A 17,640-nucleotide genomic window follows, 5' to 3' on the forward strand; every position below is an offset into this window, starting at 1 on the left:
TCTTGCTTCCTCTCCCTCCCTTTGTGCCTCTCACGCTGCTCCTTGATCTTTTGAAATGTCTTTGCTACCTTTCCCTTTCCGTGCTTTCACTGCTAAAGGCTGCAGCCACACGCTCCTCACTCTCGCTCCACTCCCCCCCACCTCTCAGGGCTGTTTTCTCTTCCGTCCCAAGACTCACCGCAGAGTGCCTTCTTTCCCTTCCTCTCTAAAGGCAACACAGGGATCACAGAATCATAGAATTCAGAGTCAAAGGGACACAGCCTATGTTACACTGACAGTTACTTCTGAGTCAGAAACTCTTTCTTCTTCTCCTATCACCCCCGATAATGGCTGCCCCTGTCACTCCTTAGAGCAAGAAGGGCTGGGGGAGATGATAAAGGAAGGGGCCCACCTCACCCCCATGCTCCGTTGCCAACGTGGGCACCCCGCCCTTTCATTTAGGCCTCATTACACACACACACACCCTCTTCCCAGGGCCCTCGGTGCAGGCGTGTTTGTTCCCGGGCTCCACCAAAACACTGAGTTTCCTTCTCCGGTGTCTCTTCTCCCCGGCCTGGCCAGTCCGTGCTTCACACCCACAGCCCCAGGGGAAATACAATTCTGTTTTGAGGTGGCAGGAGAGACAGTGGTATTGGGGTCCCTTGCTCCACGTGCAGGTCTTGGGGGGGTGTGTTGGGGGTGAAGGCTGCCAGCAGTGACCCAACAGCCAGATCCAACAGGAAGCTCATGGCAAAGCCGGCTCCCACCCAGGGTCATGCTCAGTCAATCAGCCCATCAACAATAGCTAGTCGATGCTCTTGTGGCGTGGGCTTCTCTCTGTGCCACTGGGCAAAGCATCCTCAAAACACAGGAAAAGAAATAGAGACCCAGTGAGACACCCCTGTAGCCAGAAAACAACGACTCAAAAATCCAGCTTTCTCAGCCGGGGGCTTCTCTAAGCATTTTACAGAATCTCCGACGCTGCTTTCTTGGTATCCGGGGAGACAGAGGTTACACCCAAGTAAGCCACTGGGCATTTGTGAAAATCCCTCCATCTCCCAGGGCCTGGCTCCTTGGGGTCTCTGTTTCTCCGGTCAGCCACAGGGAAGAGGATTCGCGGAGGAAGTTCTCTGCTGAGCGGGGAGCGGGAGGCCAGCCTTGCCCAGGCTTCAGGACGCCTGCTCTCCAGTCCTGCCCCCACGGCCCCTCCTGCTCCCAGCTCAGCCCTGTGCGGCCACACCTTTATTTCCAACCCAGCAGCGCCCACCCTTGTAGAACCGGAGGGAAGCTACGCTGCAAACCCACCCAGGCTTGGAGGTGAGCTGACACGTGCCCCGAGCAGTCCCGCCCCACCCTGTTGCTCGGCGTCCAACCCCGGGGTGTGGATCTCTGCTTCGCTACTCTCAGGGAACATTCCCAAGGCCAGGAGGAAGCAGCGCCATCTTAAAGACAGGAAGAATTTGAGTTTCATGTCCCTGCGCCCCCCTTGCCAGCTTTCCCACTGCCTTCCACACACCGCTGAAGGGGAGCAGAAAAACAAGTATGAATATAATTCTCCACCTGACTTCCTTTCATATCAACTAAGTAACCAACAAAATCGCCAATAAATTACTATTATAAAAGTGTGTACACACAGGCATAGATGTGTGTGTGTGTGTGTGTGCACGCACACATATATACGTATGTGTAGATAGTTCCAGCTTTTCTTCCTTGCCCCTCTCGTGCAGGCAGCTTCAGACAAAAGCCTCTGACCCCCCGGAAGGGCCTCATCGGATCATGGGTGCCACGTAGTTGGCAGGAAAGAGGCCCAGTTTGTTGTGCAAGCGGCCGGTCCACCAGGATGGGTTGGAGCTGTCCAGGACCTCGACCACCTCTCCACAGCGAAATCCCAGCTCGTCGTCCTCGAGGGCCTCAAAGTCGTACAGCGCCCGGGCCCACCGCACTCGCTGTTGGGGGAAGCACAGAGGGGTCCCGCTGAGCCAGGGCCGGGGGGGGGGGGGGGCTGGGCTTCGGAGCTGCTGTCACGCAGGAGGGGTCCTGCTGGCTCCCGCACCAAGACAAAGTCCTCAGTGAGCAGCCTGCCCTGAAGGCCGACCTCTGGCTCTCCAGAGACCCCCCGAACTCCACTTCGACAGAGAGCAGAGCCCGCTGCACAGCCCCGAGCGTCTGAGCTGCCCTAGAGACTCAGGACTATGACCGACAGAGATGGGATTCTCCAAGGCCCCACGAGAATCCTTGCCAGCTACTCTCCCTACAGCAATAGGTGGTCTTTTCACTCTCTCCAGGGACAGAAAGGATGGCAGCGTGCCCACACTGCCAGCCCTTGGTGCTAGGGCGGCCCAGGCAGATGCAGCACAAGGAAAAAGGCAACAGATCTCCCTCTGCCAGAGCCAGAGCCAGAGCCAAAAACTAGGAGGACAGGGCAAGTCCCGGGGGCCAGACAGATCAACAGACAGGGATCGGCTCCGCCTGGGAACTCCTCCCCCATCACGCGCGGGGCTCCCACCACCTCGGTTCTGAGCTGGGAGCAGCTCGCCTCTGTCCTGGAGGAACAACCATTTCTCTACGTGCCCCCCTGGCCGCCTTCGCTGAACCCGGGGGGAAAGCTCACGTACCCCGGCCACTTGGAGCTGCACAGGGTCTGTGTGTCTCCGGTGCATGAGGGCGGCGTTCACCTCGCTGCCCACGCCCAGGCCACAGTGCCCGTCGTTTATGTCAAGGCTGCCTCCTCGGCGTTCCTAGAGACACGCGTAACAGAGGACCTGTCACCACACCACATCCCTGTCAGGCCCCCCCAGTGCCTTGCTCAGATGCCATGGACACAGCCGGTGTTCCAAGAATACTTGCTGCTGATGACAACACGCCCCAGGTGTTAGAGAGAGGGGGGAGGATGGCAAAGGGACCTTCGATTGTGAAGACGATGCCAGATTTCCTTCATTCAAAGCATATTTATTGGGTGCCTGCCATGTGTCTAGTACTGTCCTAATCACTGGGGATAGGTAGCTGGAAAGAAAAGGTCCTTGTCTTTGTGGATCGTCACTTCAGAGTGGGAACCATACACGTTTAAGTGGTCACGAGCTGAGAGAACGTCTCAGTCCGCCAGGGTAATCAGAGAAGGCTTCCTAGAGGAGGTGATACTTGAACTCTAGGTTAGAGGAGGAGAAGGATCAGCCAGGAAAGGGCATTTTAGGCAGAGAAAATAGGGTATAAAAAGCCCCCAAGTTATGAGAGAAAACACAATAGACCCTTCTGGTAACTAAAGATAGTGCAACGTTGCTGGAATGTGTGTTTGCTCGGGGAGTGGAGAGGGTGGAGGGTGGAGGGCGGGTGGGTGGTCTAGGGAGAGGCAGCAGGAGATGAGGCCGGGGAAACAGATATGGGCAGTTCACAAAGGGCTTTGTGTGCCCTACTAAGGAATTTAGGAATGATGTTATCTGGCCGTATTGTCCATCTCAGTATGTGGTCCCAAATCCCATCTGGAACAGGGCAGGGGATAAATAAATAAATAAGCATGGCTCTGTTGCGGTGTAAATCTGTTTTTCTTGCGGCTCTCCACAGCCAGAGGGGTTAAGGGGCACGGATAGATCTGGAATTGCGCTGACAGGAAAATGAAGCAACGGTTCACTGAATCCTCAGGGTAGGAACGTGTGTGTGTGTGTGTGTGTGTGTGTGTGTGTGTGTGTGAGCGTTCAGGCAGGGAGCCAGTGAATTCACAGGGTCTTCTTTGCCAAGAGCAGTTCCCATATCATATTACCCTATTTCTGCCAGTTGGGAGGTCTGGGGTCTTCTTTACGAACTCTGAGAGCTCTCACGAGGCTGGGGGTGCCCAAGACGCTCCTCCCCGGCCCACAGTCCCAGGACCACAACAGACCCCCAAGCACTTGTTGGCTCTGGTTGCATCTGGCATCGTGAGGGATTTTCACACGCTCAGTGGCCGCGGGGACAGGGTGGCCTGAGCCCCGGGCTGGGGAGGTCCTCTTCCTGACCTCACAGTGCCCATTCATCCTGCTGGGTTACCTGATGGAAATGAGGGTGCTGCAGGTAGCGGTGCTGCTGGGCTGGGGGCGCCGGCGGGTACGGCGAGGGAGGGGGTGCCGGGTGGTCCGAAAGCTTCCGGATCATCGAAGGCCGGATTTCTTCTCCCACGGTCCCACTGAGGTGCGGGCCTCCCTGGGGCCTCCGGTCCAGGCTGTTGCCCCGGTGACCCTGGGAGAGAATGACGAAGAGGATGCTGGTCCATCCTTCTCCCACAACTCCTGCCCCCCGCTTTCTGGCAGCTTTCCAGACTTTGCCCACGACCTCTCCAAGGGACAGCCGAAAGCATGCAGGCAGCCTCAAGAGAGCCGATGGTCTGGACCCTCGTGGTTTCAAAAATGGTCTCCACGTTCTCAGATTCTCCCGGGTTGGGGACTCTGGGTCTCTGGTTCACTTTCCACGTGCTACCCATTAAGTCTCTTCCTAGTGGGCTTGTTTTACTCTCTGTAATCAAGCTTGAATATTCTATTTTGCTAACACAATGCCACTCCTCCTTATCGCCTGTTGCCACACCGCCGGACATCCTCCCCTCCCGATAAGCTCTGCCACTGACTTTGCCTGATTTTGAACTGTCATTTATGGCCCAGTGATAGAGCCCCAAACAGCAGCCCTCTTGCGGCCCCATGGAAACCAGGCCTGCCGCTGGGCAGGCTGGGAAGGAGCACAGCCTTTCTGCTTACTGGTACCACAACCTTGTGACTCGGAGGTACTTTCTTGTTATTTTAATTTCACAAACAATTACACAGGCCTGGGCTTCTTATATGCCAGGCACTGTTCGAAGTGGTTTACAAATATGAACTCGTTTAATCCAGTTTAATGCATTTTATGCTACCTCTGTTCTCTGCACGCACATCCTGGTAAATTAATACCTCTGTTTCTTGGTTAAAATAACTCACAAATTCTTAGTTAACCTTTGTTTTTCTTTCTGAACTTTTATGTGCACTTGCTGGGAAGACCCTTTTCTCCTAGGACTGTCATTTCTCAGGCTTACAATCAACAAAATTACCTGAAATGGTTTTCTCTACTTCCCCAGAGCACCTGTTGCTTTGAAAGCCTCACCTTGTTCCAGGGATTTCAACTATTTCAACTATTCCAGAGAATGCTTCTTTCTAGAATACCCATTTCTTTCTTATAACGATGTTGTTTCCTTTGAAAGATATTTTATATATATATATATATATAGTGTGTGTGTGTGTGAATTTTCTTATGGGAGGCAAGTTAGCATTTCCTTGGTGCCTACTATGTCCAGATTTTATGGCAAGTGCTATCGCTATATTATCTCATTTAATCCTTACAACAGCCCAGCGAGGGAGGTATTATATTCTCTCCATTCTCCAGATGAGAAATCTGGTACTCAGAAAGGTTTCTTAACTTGGTTATGTAATAAGGACAGTTAGTGATGAAATAAGGATTTAAAAACTAGGTTTTTCTGGGGGTGCCTGGGTGGCTCAGCTGGTTAAGTGTCTGACTCTTGGTTTCAGCTAGGGTCATGATTTCAGGGTCATGGGGTCGAGCCCTGCGTCAGGCTCTGTGCTCAGCTCAGAGTCTGTTTGAGATTCTCTCTCTCTCCCTCTTCCTCTGCTCCTTCCCCTGCCAGAGAGTGCTCTCCCTCTCTCTAAAATAAATTAAAAAATCTAAAAAAAAAAAAAAAAAAAAGCTAGGTTTGTCTGACGTATTTTCAAGTAAAATAATACTCTACATTCCACACTGTTCCAAGAGCAAGAATTCCAGGTCCAGTTTCTTCCTCCAACACCCCCAACCTCCCTTTCTGTGACGAAGCTCTATCTGCTGCCTTGGTCCTGGACTCTAGGCCGCTCTCCAACATCCCTGTGTGTGGCCCCCTGGCCTTCACCTTTGGGCAACTCTAGGCTAGTTGCAGCTAGGCTGAAACTGTGTTGTGGTACTATCCGTAATAACAAAACAAATCACCCCCGGTTAGGAGCTAATGTTTGCGGAGTGCTTGTAGCGCTGTTAAGAGTGGTGTTCGGGAAGGGGATACACTATCTTCTCTAACCTTCACCACCATCTATGAGCTAGGTATCACCATCATTCCAATATTATGGATCAGGAAACTGAGGATCAGACAACTTTCCCAAATCACATGGCTGGGAAGTGTTCAGAGATGACCGAAGCTGAGGTCTGACATTGGCCTTCTTCTGTCTTCCGGAATACTCAGAGGACGTGCCCATCAAATGCATTGTCTTGATGGGTCACATAGGACTCATGCTGCCTAAAATCTGCAGACTGGGGCTGATCGCGGCCTGAGGCATACCTGATCCTCTCGGGTTCTATCCCTCAGAAAGATCTGCTTCTGTTTGGAGATGGAAGTCGTCCTGTAGTAGTCCACCAGCTTATTTAGAGATGGAAACTTCTCTGTCCACAGGAAGTAATTACCCTTGTTGTCTCTCATGACCTTGAAGTGCTGAACATCATCCTCATGCCTAGAGATCAGGGCGAACGCAAATTGTATATTACATGGTGACAATGTCCCCACCTGCAGGGCTGACCGCATCCAGGGATGCTGGAGTTCTGTTGGGGCAGGAACGGGGATGCGAGTGCCTGCCCATCACAGGGCAGGTGGACCGGCTCAGTCAAACTCTAGGGGAGATTGGTGGGAGGGACCGCTCAGGACACAGGCAGCATTAGAAGGGATTTTTACATCAGCGGAAGATAATCTGTCTTCTGACACCGAAGCCAACCTTTCATTAAAAAAAAAATGTCCAAGCGCTTCAACGACTACCAGGTCAAGAACTTTTTCACAATGTTTGTTTGAAACATGGCAACTCCCAAGCCTGTACAATGCCTAGCACTCTGCCAAGACTCAGAAGGGAGAGGTTTTTCACCCCTGTTATCTTTCTATTCTCAGAAATACTTTGGACCAGCTCTTTTAAGCCCATAAAATAGCTCTGGACAGTAAGAGACCATCTTGAGAAATTTGTCACACTTGGCTCTCTACCTAATGGAGATCTCTTGGTCTTGGTTTATGTTTTGCATAAATAAGTTTACAAAGTACTTTGAACTTTTGGGGAGAAAGGTGTTATATAGCGATGCAGTGTTTGAATCGGAAAGGACCTCTGAGATTGTTTAGCCTCATCTCCACGTTCCCGATGAGGACGCGGAGGCTCAGAGAGGTGGAGGGGCTTGGCCAAAGTCACCGTGAGTGATTGGCAGAGCGGAGGCGTGAACCCTGGCTTTCTGACTCCAGCCCAGTGAACTGAGCCTGTCATGTCATGTACACACACCAACTGCTTCTAGATCAGCACTTTTTGACACCAGCTGAATCCCAGTGATGGGAAATATTTGTATCAGGGGTGGAGAAATTGGATTTTATTCATCTGGAAAGGGGGAGCTTGGCCTTTACTAATAGCTCCAGTCTTTCCCCATCACCAACGCATTCTCTTTTCAATGTCAAGTTTATTCGTCAAACAGACATACATTTATATCTAAAAATAAACTAATGATACCAATTGCCTGAGTCAACAGAAAGGTCAAGATTTTAAGGAGAGTTGGGGAGTGAAGATACCTCTGACAGTTAGTGCAGGTTTCTTAAGGATGAATTCAGCAGACTGTGTTGGGAGGGGATGAGAATTTTGATTGATCCTCAGTCTCATCTTACGTGCCAGGCTCTGCTCATGGCCAGGGGAACCCATACTGGGACCTCTGCTTGACTGCTCTGGGCTACGAACCGACATTCGCAATCACTGCATGGTCTTTCCCTTGGTGTTGGCCACTAACAGATGCTTTCTTCACTCTAACAACACATGGCTTAATTCATAGTCATTACTCCTCACATCTGTGTGTGGAGGAGGAAATATTCTTGTGATATAATTATTCTTAGTCAAGGACCTCAGAGTGAGAAACATTAACCCTCTCTCTCTCTCATGAGCTGAGAAGATGGATGTCAGGCTTGCAGCCGGTCCTCTGGGCCCCTGGAGAGAGAGAGTGGCTGCTCCATTGTCTCAAGCTCCAAGAAGTACAGAAAAGGATGTAACTCAGGGCTCCGGACTCTAAAATCTGGTGTTTCAGACCCTTAACGAATGCTAAGTGATAGAACTACAATGAGCTCTTAATTATCTTTGCATGACAGAAGGCAGATGTATAAATAAATAAAAATTATTTGCTTTGGAATATATTAGGCTACATTTCTGCAGAGGATGTAATAACAATTATGGTAATAACCCCAAGACACTACAACGCCCCAAGAGCAGGGAGAGACTGTGGCAGAAGTCAAGGCTGACCGTTCTGGAGAATTCACCTTCACGGAGGAAATACAAACCCTAATTCCTAGCTGAAAAGCCACAGTGCACTTGATGCAAACCAGAGGCACCAAGAGATACCCTTCGACGCAACCATTTACCTGGTCCAATCTGTAATCAGGGCCCTTAAGAAAGAGCTTTGACTGTAAGATTTATTAATAGAGCAAAATTGCATTAAGACCTAACAAATTTAGAATTTGTGATACATCGGTATTGGCCTCTGAGCTAAAATTTCCTGTTGCCTAAGCTGTGAAAATAAACAAAGTTTCAGTTAAGGACAATGTTAAGCAAGATTGCGAGGGCAGTGCTCGTGAGACCGAGCGATTTTTGAGCACTGCGGAGTGCATACAAATGGTCGACCCATTATTCGCTAAGTCCTCCCGACCTATTCCTTAAAATAGCCATTCTTCCTAAATAGTGAAGTGGCCTCAGTTCATGACCCGAGACTGGATTTACGCACTTAAAGCCCTGAAGCTACACGCCGTTCAGCGTGTATTGAATAATCCAGACCAACATTTCCTGTCAGTGAACTTGACAGTAGGCTCCACTGTACAGGTTGTCACGTCGCCTGCTGTACGGATATCAGCATTAATTTGTGCACTTTCACATGTGGTCACCGTGCCTGTTGTGTGACTTGCGATCCCAGACATGCTGACCACGTGCCCCGTGCCCAGACTTGGGGTTTCGGAGTGTGGGGCTGTGTCATGTTTAGGCCCCGACTGACTCATTTCCTCCCTGCTGCTGCACACGAGCGAGATTGTGCTGCTGCGGTCCCTCGCCCCGGCCCTCCTCGGCTCGGATCTGTCGCTGTCAGTTTGCTGCATTTCGGTGTGCTGAGCTGGCCCTTCTTCTCATGCAGCCACCTACAACAATGACTTGGCATTTTAATTTTCCTCTGAGCCTTCCTCAGACATATATCAGTAGTAGAAGAAGAGGTTCAGATTGAAACCCCAAGACAGATGGGAACAGGTGGGAATTCTCCTTTCTTCTCCTGCCCCACGTCCTTGCCCAAACACTCACTGAATGCCTGCTGGGTACAGGCACTGTTAAAGGCACAAAGGCGAAATCGATTAAGATCCTGTCCTTCCAGAAGCACTTGGGGTAGAGGGGGAGGCAGATGAACATATACGTAATTTGGCCACAAACCAGCGTCCCGAGGAGTTATATAAATGTGTCGTGGGAAGGAAATGAATGGCGTCCCAGCTGATAAGATGCTGGGGCCCCTTGGCCACCATGCTCCTGAGCGACAGGTCACATTCAAGAGGTCACCTCATGGCTTTAGCAGTCTGGGATGGGAATGGCCGGTACCTGACGGAAATGGAGAAGTCCCCTGGGGAGCTCTGGCTGGCCCGGATGATGAAGAAACCAACCTCCTTGCCCATAAGTAAGTTCTCTGCCTGGTGTCGCGAGAGACCTTCATGGAACCACCTATTGGATGAGAGAAAACCAGAGAATCTTGGTGAGATACCAGAGTGATTGGAAGGGGAAGGGGAGAAGAGATGACCCAAAGGGACGGAGGCTGGGGACTCTGGTCGGCAGAGCGCAGAAAGAGACCGAGGAGGGGCGGGGGCCTCTGAAACCAAAGGTATGCTCTCGGCAGTTTTCAGGCAAGGCAAGTGAGTGTTCGCCTGACGCGCCCCTCTTTGTTCCTTCCCTCCAGGAGAAGTCTCTCTCGCGCTCGGAAAACCTGAATCATGGAAATGTGCCACTGTACCAAAATGGGACAGTGTGGGAGTGACTCGCTGCGGGAAGCAGCCGCCTGCTGGCAGTTCTGGGAGGGATGTCGCTGGGAAAGAACTGCAGGGGACAGATGATGCGCCAGGAGGACAGGAGCCCCTTCGGGCGCTGGGGGGCCCGAGCCGGGAAGCCTTGGGCTCATGCCCAGGCTGAGAGCTCAGGGGGGCCCCTCAGAGCCCAGGGGCCCTGGAGATCTGGGTGGTGTGGAGCCAGGCTAGCAGCCTCCAGAGAGCAGCGTCTACACAGCCAGCTCCTGGGCCCTCCCCCAAATCCAGGAAAATAATCTTGACCGTGGAAATGAAGGAACGGAGGAGAACTCCTCCTTCCGGGGAGCAGCGAGGGTGGCAGGCTCTGGCAGTGCTGTGGCCGGTGGCACAGCATACACGCAAAAGGCCAAGCACTGCCAAACGGAGGCTACGGCCTCAGGGCAGGCGCCCAGAAACCTAGCGACCACAGAAGAGCAAAAATGAGTGTTTGCAATCACTCAGCAGCCCCGAGTGGGACGGGTCCCATCCCTCCAAGGTGGCTGCCCAAGTGCCGCCCCTGGAAGGTCAGCACATACGTCCCTTTAGGGTGAATGTCCGACACGCCTTGGATTCCTTGGTGAGCAATCCCCTGGGCTCTCGGCGTTTAGGAACCTGGCCTCCAGACAGGGGTGGCAGGACGGATGCCCTTATTCCGACCCGGAACGGCAGGGGAAGCACGGTTGGGCTGTGAGGGGCTCGAAGCAGAGGGGTTCCGGCGGCCAGCTGCCTGGAGATGGTGCCACAGCGTCCGCCGTACTTGGCCACGGGGCGGAACAAGCGACCACCACAGCGTGGCCTTGTGTAGGGAACGTGATGGGGCTGCGTGAGGGACCGGGGTGTGCTCCATGGCAGCCAGACGTCGAAGGAGCTGTTTCGGACGAGGCCGCGAGTGGTTAGGGGATCGTCTAGAAAATACACATTCGTCCTCACACTGGAGTTTGATATGGGACTCCAAGACTGGCAAAAATGTCCGCACACTACATATGAAACAAGCGGGCAGGGTTATGTTTTTACCTACTGTCCCAAAGCTGCTCATTCGTTCATTCAACCATCTTTTATCAAACATCTACTCTGTGCTGGCCTTCTGCTGGGCACCGGGCGTGCAGGGGTGAGCAGAGCAGAACAGGAAGCCTGCCCCCGTGAGCTTACATTCTATCATGCGGAGACACTAGACCCCCACCAGTGGGCCCGGTGGGTCCCTGCAACAGTGATAAAAAGGTTCCAAGGGGCGGAGAGGAGTTAGAGATGATGGGACAGACAATTCTCTCGACGAAGTGCAGTGGTAGCTGGAAGGGGACTTGGGATCAAGAATTTTTGTTTTGTTTTTTTGGTAAGATGGGAGAAATTGCAGTATCTTTGCTGATGGGAATGCCCCAGGAGAGAGAGAGAGAGAGAGAGAGAGAGAGAGAGAGAGAGAGAGAGAGATTGGGAACTGATGTGCGAGAGAGGGAGAGGGAGTTTCTGCTAGAAGCACAGACAGTTCCTTCCGAACAGCTGCAGGAAAGGCACCCTTGTCTGAGTGCAGTTACAGGACGTGGCTGGATGCAGTGAGTCAGCTGGGGGGGCGGGGTAGAGGGGCTTTTCTGGTGGCTTCCGTAGTCCCAGTGACCTTGGAAGCAAGGCTCTGAGCCACGAGTGCTGTGGGGGAGGGGCTGGAGGTCTGAGGAGCAAGAAGGTGTGGGGTGGTCATCTAGAAGGTTACAGGGCAGGGCCCCTGGGTGGCTCAGGGTTAAGCGTCTGCCTTCGGTTCAAGTCATGATCCCAGCGTTCTGGGATTGAGCCCTGCATCGGGCTCCCTGCTCGGTGGGGAGTCTGCTTCTCCCTTCCCCTCTCTTTCCCCCCGCTCGTGCTCTCTCTCTCTCAAATAAATAAAATCTTTTAAAAAAAAGTAGAAGAGGGGCGCCTGGGTGGCGCAGTCGTTAAGCGTCTGCCTTCGGCTCAGGGCGTGATCCCAGCATTCTAGGATCGAGTCCCACATCAGGCTCCTCCGCTAGGAGCCTGCTTCTTCCTCTCCCACTCCCCATGCTGTGTTCCCTCTCTCGCTGGCTGTCTCTATCTCTGTCAAATAAATAAATAAAATCTTAAAAAAAAAAAAGTAGAAGATCACAGGGCAGCATCAAGGGCTGAGGTGGGTGGTCATTCTGTCGGTTCAGTGGTCAGTCCTGGTTCACAGTGAGCGCACTCCTGCACCTCACCAGAGTCACCAAGACCACTTCGGGTTTCTAACAGACCTGTGCTCTTTGAGCTAGACCATGACTCTCGGAGATGAGATTTCTATCTAACCCTTGTGGTCAATTCTTGAGACAAACGAGACCCAATCTCTATTTTTCTTTTTCCTCTTGATGAAGGGAATCTCCTCTTTTCCCTCCACCGACTGTTCTCAAGCGTACGAGCACGGTTTAGGGAAAGCAGGGAGCTGTTTGGGATCCCTGGTAAGGACGGAAGACGTTGGGAGGTCATGGAGAAGTGCCCTTAAGAAGCAGCTATTGTGGGGTGGCCAACAGTGCCCCGGGTGGAATTCGTGGAAACCCTGTGATTGCGATTATGGATTAGTTGAGCTTATAAAACCTAAAATAGGTGATCCATGCACATGGTATAAAATTCGGAAGGGAACGCAGTGAAATGCAAATCTCCCTCCCACCCTGGCCTTCAGCTGGTGGTTCCCTCTCCAGAGCAACCAGTTTTGACAGTATCTTGGGTAAGCATAGATAATTTTAGTGACTGCTGAAAAAGTAAGGGGAGTGTGTGTGGGTAGGCCCATGTCAGCAGGCTGGAAATACTTACTCAGGAAACTGGATGTCTATAAAATTCTTGGGCACATATCCTTCTTGGCTCCCAAGCTCCGCCTTGAACCACTCCTCTTGGTTACTTAAGATCTACATGGAAGAGAAGGAAGGGCAGAGACTGTAGGGAGGACACCAAGAAGCAAAAGAGAGGGGCAGGACAAAGAACACCCTTTTGGATTTAGAGGGGAAAAAATGCCGAGGAAACCACACAGGTGCCCCAGTGGGGGAGCAACAGGTTTCTCTCTGGAGTTCGGCTTCTTTGGCCCTGAGCTATTTCTGGCCACTGGTCCCACCCACACGTGGGACCCCACCATGGCATGGCCTCCCCGATTCAGCATTCGGGGGATTCTCTGAAAGCCTTTCTCTTTATATTTTGGAAATTCATGTGTCCCAGATGCCAGCACCTGAAGCTCCTCGTCTGAGCAGTTGCTGGGAAGGCCAGAGTGGCCACCCCATGATTTCTTCTCTGACAGGTAACCAGGAACCTTTTAAAAATTTAATTTGTTCCTCTTTCCTTAAACAATCAAATTAAAACTTAGAACACCCAGTGGGGCCAGCTTTGAAAACAGTCACTCTTTGTGTTCACACTCCATGTGTTTCACAAACAATTTGGACGTAACTCAAGATATTTGGGATGCCTTTTCTAAACTTGCATTAGTGCCAGATCTCAAGCAAAGCCAGAAGTTCTGTCTCATGACTGTATGGTCCTTTGTGACCCCAAATGTTATCACTTCCCTTGATTATTCATATGACTCACCAGACTTGGCTCTATGTGGCTTCTGGTTATTTCAGAAAATGTTTCACTATTAAAAGACAAATGTTTGTCCCCACCCCCCACAGAGAATGTTTCTAAAGTATGTGGCATGGACTTGAACAATAATGGAGATGGCAGAGCCAAACGGCGAACAGAAGCTTGACAATGTCATGGAGCCCCTGAGTGAGCTGTGCAGGAGCCCCCCCTACTTCTGGATTTTGTGGGAGACATAATCAATCTGTATTATTGGTTGAGCCGTATTCAAGTTTCTGCTTCTTGTGGCTGATAATGCCTTGACGGTGGAAGTGCTACGCTGAAGGGAAAAGCAGAAGATGGGTAGGAAGGACTGCCTGGAGGAGAGACCCTGGTGTTGCCCAGGCAACGAAAGGAGTTACCCAGGCCAGGTCTGATGGCACAGGAGCTTCTGGGATGGGAGGAAGTGGGATGCATTCTGGGAACGAAAGGCCTTGGTCCAGTGGGAGTTTAGCCTGTGGCCCCAGGGCAGAGAGAGGAGAAGCCAGAGGCACAAGGCCATGTGGCCCATGTTGAAAAGTCTGGACTTTTATCTTGAAATGTATGGGAAGCCACTACAGGTTTCTGAGCAGGAAAGTAACACAGTAAGAATTAGAGCCAAGAAAGAGTCCTGTATCAGAGTGTGAAGACGGATTGGAGGGGGAAAGTCTAGGAAGGCAGTGTAGCTATGCCGGTGAGAGGCGAAGGGCTATTTTAGAGGAACCTGGAAGCAAAGTGTGCAGGACTGCGTGACTGTTCTCCAAACCAAAGGAGAAGAGGATTCTTGGAGGGCTCTGGAAATTGGCCTTGGGAGACTGAGTGGGTGGTGATGTCTTGGCTAAAACGGAAAGTAGAGGAGGAGGGGCAGGTCTGGGGGAGGGCTCATGGACTTCGGATTGCGTGTGGGTGAATCCAAGTTGCCCCTGGGACCGTCTGAGAAGAAAAGTTCAGTGAGCAGCTGGAGGTGTGTGTCTGGACTCAGCAGAGAAGTTGGGGCCGGCGTTCGGGATTTCAGAGTCCTCCCAAAGCAGGTGGAGTTGCAGTCTGGGTCCTACGGGTTTCTCTCTTCCAGAGATGGGAAGAGATGAAGAGAGCCGAGTAACTGATATTTCTAATATCACCCCCGAGGTGGAAGAAAGGGACCAGCACTCTGAGTTTGGAATGAGAAGACCTGGTTTCTAGCTTGGCCCTGTCATCAGCTGTATGACCTTTGGCAAGTCAATTAGCCTGAAAAATGGGGACAGTAACAACCAGCTCATCCCTCACAGAGCTGATGTGAGGATCACATGAGCCCTGGTACCTCGAAGTCCTTCAGAAAGCGTAGGCTGTTTTTAAAAATACAATTCTGCAAAGTGTGGTATTCTTAGGAGGGAGGACTTCAGCTCTGAAGGACATGGTAGGGTTTATAAGTTCTTCAAAGTATTATATGTGTATGTTTTGAATTTAATCACTTGTTCTGAAGAAATAAAAGTGTGTCCCATATTTGAGTTCTAGAATTGCTGAGGACAGAAAACTTTATAGTGTCTAACATCAAATGTGACTGCTGGTATCACTAAGGACGCGTGGGTATGTGTATGCCGAGGGGGGTGCGGTGGCAGGGGGAGCAGAAAATCTAGGTCAGAAAAAGAACTAGGAAACTCGGCACACAAAGAACACAAGGACATTTCACTCCATGCCTTCGTCCTCCACCCCCAATTTGTGGCTTTGGAATTCCTTTCTCCCATCACACGGGAGTGCGAAGTTTGGGCTGGGTACCAATGTCAAGTACGAGGTGAGCAGGGATAAGGTAATAGAGACCAACTGGAAATTGGCTCATCACGGTAAGAACCAACTTTGTACTTAGTTCTCTGACCTGAAACCAGCTGTCATTTTAGTAATTGTGGCGAACACCCATCTACCTCCTGTAGCAACTGAAAGATTATCCTGCAATGCCGGCCATTTCTCGCCACCACCTGGTGCTCCGTCTGCCTGAGATGGTGTTCCCAGAGAGGTGAATTTACAGGCTTTTTATGGTGTATAGAAGGCAAGGTTTTAAATGAATCTCATGTTCTGCAAAGAAGAGTGTTTGAGGGGAGGTGGTTTCCTCCTGCCGTTGTTGGCCCAGGGCCCCATACTTCCTGTTCTTCTCATCTCTCTGCCTATTCGGTTCCCCCTATCTCTTGTCCCCATCATGAAAACCCAAGCAAGGGGTTCAGCCCGAGCACATGAGGTTTTAGACTTCACTTAACAGTGTCTTAATTCTTATAATGTTGCCTACGAAAATAATTTTCTGGGTTACATGGCCTGAGAATAAGTTAGACGTGGGAAGAGGACAAAATGTACAGTTGGGAGAATTTTAAAATTGGATGGAATTATAGCTCTTAGAGGCAGAGCAGAAATCTGAAATATTAGAGAAGTTAATTGACATAGGATTAACTCTTAGTGCTTTCAGGTCTCTGTTTCAGTGGGAAGAGATGGGTTGAATTAGACACGTTACAGAAGCGGGTAGAAATGGATTGGGTCAAGAGACATTTTTTTAAAACCACTGGCAAATTTCAGAGGGAAATAGAAGTCTGGTGCTGTGTGTAGCTGCAGGTTGGGGGAGGGGGGCTGAGGCGCAAACATGAAACATCCGACTCCTGACATCAAATGTTTCTCTCACAGGAGAAATGGGATCAAGTCATTTGGCCAGAGTTCCCCGCCCACCATCTTGTTCATCATCCTGTCATCAGCATCTAGTGAGCACCTGTTGTTTGCACTTAGGTGCTGGGAATACAGATGTGAATAAGCTGAGGCCTTTGTCCTGGGGAAGTCACAGTCTAGAATGGGTGGGGTGGTGGTGAGCTAGTCAGACATTGTACCTTCTAGTGAGAAAGTCTGGTTAGTCTTTTAGTATGAAAAGCCCAGGATGAAAGAACACCCCAGGAGTAGAGTCTGGGGTAGTCAAGAGACGCCTTTGAAAGCACTTGCAAGATCTTGGGGCTCATGACCCGTCTCTGGAGTGGTGGAGTGGGGTTGCAGTTGTATGTAGAGACCCACGGACAGGGCACGAACCACCACGAAGCAGACATGCTGTGGGGCTCAGCCAACAGGCCCCTCTCCACTTTCCTTTCCACCGCTAAGCTGCAAGGACCAGGATTTGAAAAGAAGGAGAGGTTTGCCCTTCTAGTGAAATTCTACACGAGCCTGCAGAAACACAATTTAACAATCCAAGCCATTTGTACTGAGCACCTATTTGGGGCCAGGACTTGTGTGGGGCACTGCTGGGAAGACACAAAGATGAACCAGGCATGGCTCCGCTCTCAGGGAGCTCACAGACCAGTGGAGGAACCAACCACTCATTCATTCATCAAATAGTAGGGAGGGTCAACCCTCTGCTGGTTTGGACACTGAGGCGGACCCGGCCATCAGAATCCCACAGGGCGAGGGCAGTGATGAGATATGGGCGTACGGTGCGCGAGAGCACGGAGGCTTGGCTGCTCGGGAGTGAGCGTCATGGGAGGTGAGCTCCACAGCGCCTTGAATGAAGAGTGTGCGTGATGCTGTGGAAGAGCTGGAGAGGGAGTGATTAATTTTGCTGGGGCCATCAGGAGTGTAGACGATTCCTGAGGGTTCCCGGGCAGAGGTGGTCAAATACGTGTGTGTAGGAGAAGGACACTCGGGGTATGGGGAGAGCCTGACACAGCTCGGTGCGTATACTGCAGTGTGACCTGGCCATTGTGTACACAGAGGTGTGCACGTGTGTGCAGGCGTGTGCGTATGTGTGCATTTTCATAGACAAGAGCTTGATGAGGTTAGGGAGTGGGCTGGGACGAGGTAGCTTAAATTTCAATCAATTGGTAATGGAGAACCATTGAATACTTCTGAGTAAGCAAGTGATCTGACCTGACTTGTCTTCCAGAAAGATCCTCCTGAGACTAGTATGTAGGATGACTGAAGGAGGAAGAGACAGGAGGCGATGAAATCAGTCAAGGGGCTGTGGCAGTGGTCTGACTGGCAGCAGGAATGGGTCATACTGAAATATGGCAACTATTTATGAAGCATTCACTTTGAGCTGGGACCATTACCGTTAACCT

At 51.1% G+C, this 17,640-nt stretch overlaps 1 protein-coding gene across 1 annotated transcript in view; it reads right to left on the reverse strand.

Moving 5' to 3' along the window:
- Positions 1 to 40: 40 nt before the first annotated feature.
- Positions 41 to 17,640, reverse strand: part of GRAP2 (GRB2 related adaptor protein 2) — a 60,979-nt gene continuing 43,379 nt past the window's right edge. Inside the window, exons 3-8 of the mRNA XM_026479588.4 lie at positions 12,818 to 12,909; positions 9,579 to 9,698; positions 6,287 to 6,455; positions 3,997 to 4,185; positions 2,595 to 2,717; positions 41 to 1,925 (exon numbers count right to left, since the gene is read on the reverse strand). Coding sequence (XP_026335373.1) covers positions 1,746 to 1,925; positions 2,595 to 2,717; positions 3,997 to 4,185; positions 6,287 to 6,455; positions 9,579 to 9,698; positions 12,818 to 12,909 — 873 coding nt within the window. The 3' untranslated portion in view covers positions 41 to 1,745. The remainder of the gene's footprint in view (positions 1,926 to 2,594; positions 2,718 to 3,996; positions 4,186 to 6,286; positions 6,456 to 9,578; positions 9,699 to 12,817; positions 12,910 to 17,640) is intronic.

The sequence above is a fragment of the Ursus arctos genome, unplaced genomic scaffold (assembly GCF_023065955.2).
Source record: "Ursus arctos isolate Adak ecotype North America unplaced genomic scaffold, UrsArc2.0 scaffold_21, whole genome shotgun sequence".
NCBI classification, from domain to species: Eukaryota; Metazoa; Chordata; class Mammalia; order Carnivora; family Ursidae; genus Ursus; species Ursus arctos.